This window comes from Monoraphidium neglectum (genome assembly GCF_000611645.1).
Source record: "Monoraphidium neglectum strain SAG 48.87 unplaced genomic scaffold scaffold06656, whole genome shotgun sequence".
NCBI lineage: Eukaryota > Viridiplantae > Chlorophyta > Chlorophyceae > Sphaeropleales > Selenastraceae > Monoraphidium > Monoraphidium neglectum.
Genome location: NW_014006990.1, coordinates 277 through 1,391, shown reverse-complemented (window position 1 = coordinate 1,391; position 1,115 = coordinate 277). Strand labels below are relative to the sequence as shown.

At 68.9% G+C, this 1,115-nt stretch overlaps 1 protein-coding gene across 1 annotated transcript; it reads left to right on the top strand.

The window, feature by feature from the left end:
* Positions 1–308: 308 nt before the first annotated feature.
* MNEG_16672 (hypothetical protein) lies at positions 309–908 on the top strand (the record flags this gene model as incomplete). Its single annotated transcript, XM_014034858.1, has 1 exon — positions 309–908. One exon carries the CDS (start codon positions 309–311, stop codon positions 906–908), a length of 600 nt encoding a protein of 199 aa, XP_013890312.1.
* Positions 909–1,115: the final 207 nt, after the last annotated feature.

Below are 1,115 nucleotides of genomic sequence, written 5' to 3'. Positions count from 1 at the left end.
GATTTCCTCCGCGTCGCGTACCGCACCGCCTTTTGCCTTGTGATGGCGAATCAATAGGCGCCTGTATAGCACACCGCGCCTCTGCAGGAGCGGGGTTACTGGGCCCGCTTCTTCCAGCGAGAGTTTTGTGAGCAAGGGGCCAGCCAACCTTCGGCGGTCCCCAGGACTTGACGTGCCGCTTGGGAACAGTCACATGAACGATGAGTCCAGCAATGACCTGGTGCGCTCTCGCACTCGTGCCGCTCCCCAGTGCTGTGCGCGCTACCACCGCCTGCGCCGCTGCTGTGCTTGCGTCAGGAAATGGCAGTATGCCCTTCGGCCCCATCGTCCAAGCCGGCCTGCTCGCTGGTGTGATTCTGCAGGTGATTCGTGTGATGAAGCCCGCCGCGATCGGCGCTGAGGCGCCCCAGCAGCAGCGGCCAGGCAGCATCGCCAGCCGCGCCGCCGCCTACAGCGCCGCCGCCGCCCCCGGCCCCGGCCCCGCCCGCGGGCCCCCGCCCCACGACGGCCCCGGCGGCGCGCCCGCACCCGCCTCCGCCGCGTCCTTGCCGCCGTCGGCGGTGCAGCTCGAGCTCGAGGAGCTTCGCGCCAGCTTCTCTAGGGGCGGCCAGATGGGCCCCAGCGCGTGGGTCAAGCGGGAGCGCAAGTACAAGCAGGACATAGAGAAGTACGAGCACACCGTCGGCATGTTGAGGCAGCGGATTGCAAAGCTGGAAGCGGAGCTCTCGTTGTACAGGGAAAGCGGCGGCAACCCGCCGCTCGAGGAGCAGATCCAGGTGCGAGCGCCGCGGCGAGACGCGACGCGCGCGCTCACACCGCGCGTGCATGCACCCTGGAAGGCTTGCCCCCGCGAAATTCATATCTCATTCCTGCCCGCGCCGCCGCCTGCCAGCAGGAGCTGCAGCTGAAGCTTCAGAGCGCCGCGGACGAGAAGGGGCTGGTGCAGAGCAAGTTCCACGAGCTGAGCCTGCAGCACAGGCAGCTTCTGGAGGAGAGCCCCCAGATCGCAGGCATATGGGACGAGGTCCTCGCGTCCCAGGAGGGCGCCGGCGGCACGCGCGACGCGACGGCGGTTGGGCGGGCGCGGGAGTTCGACCTGCGGCACACGGGGTCGA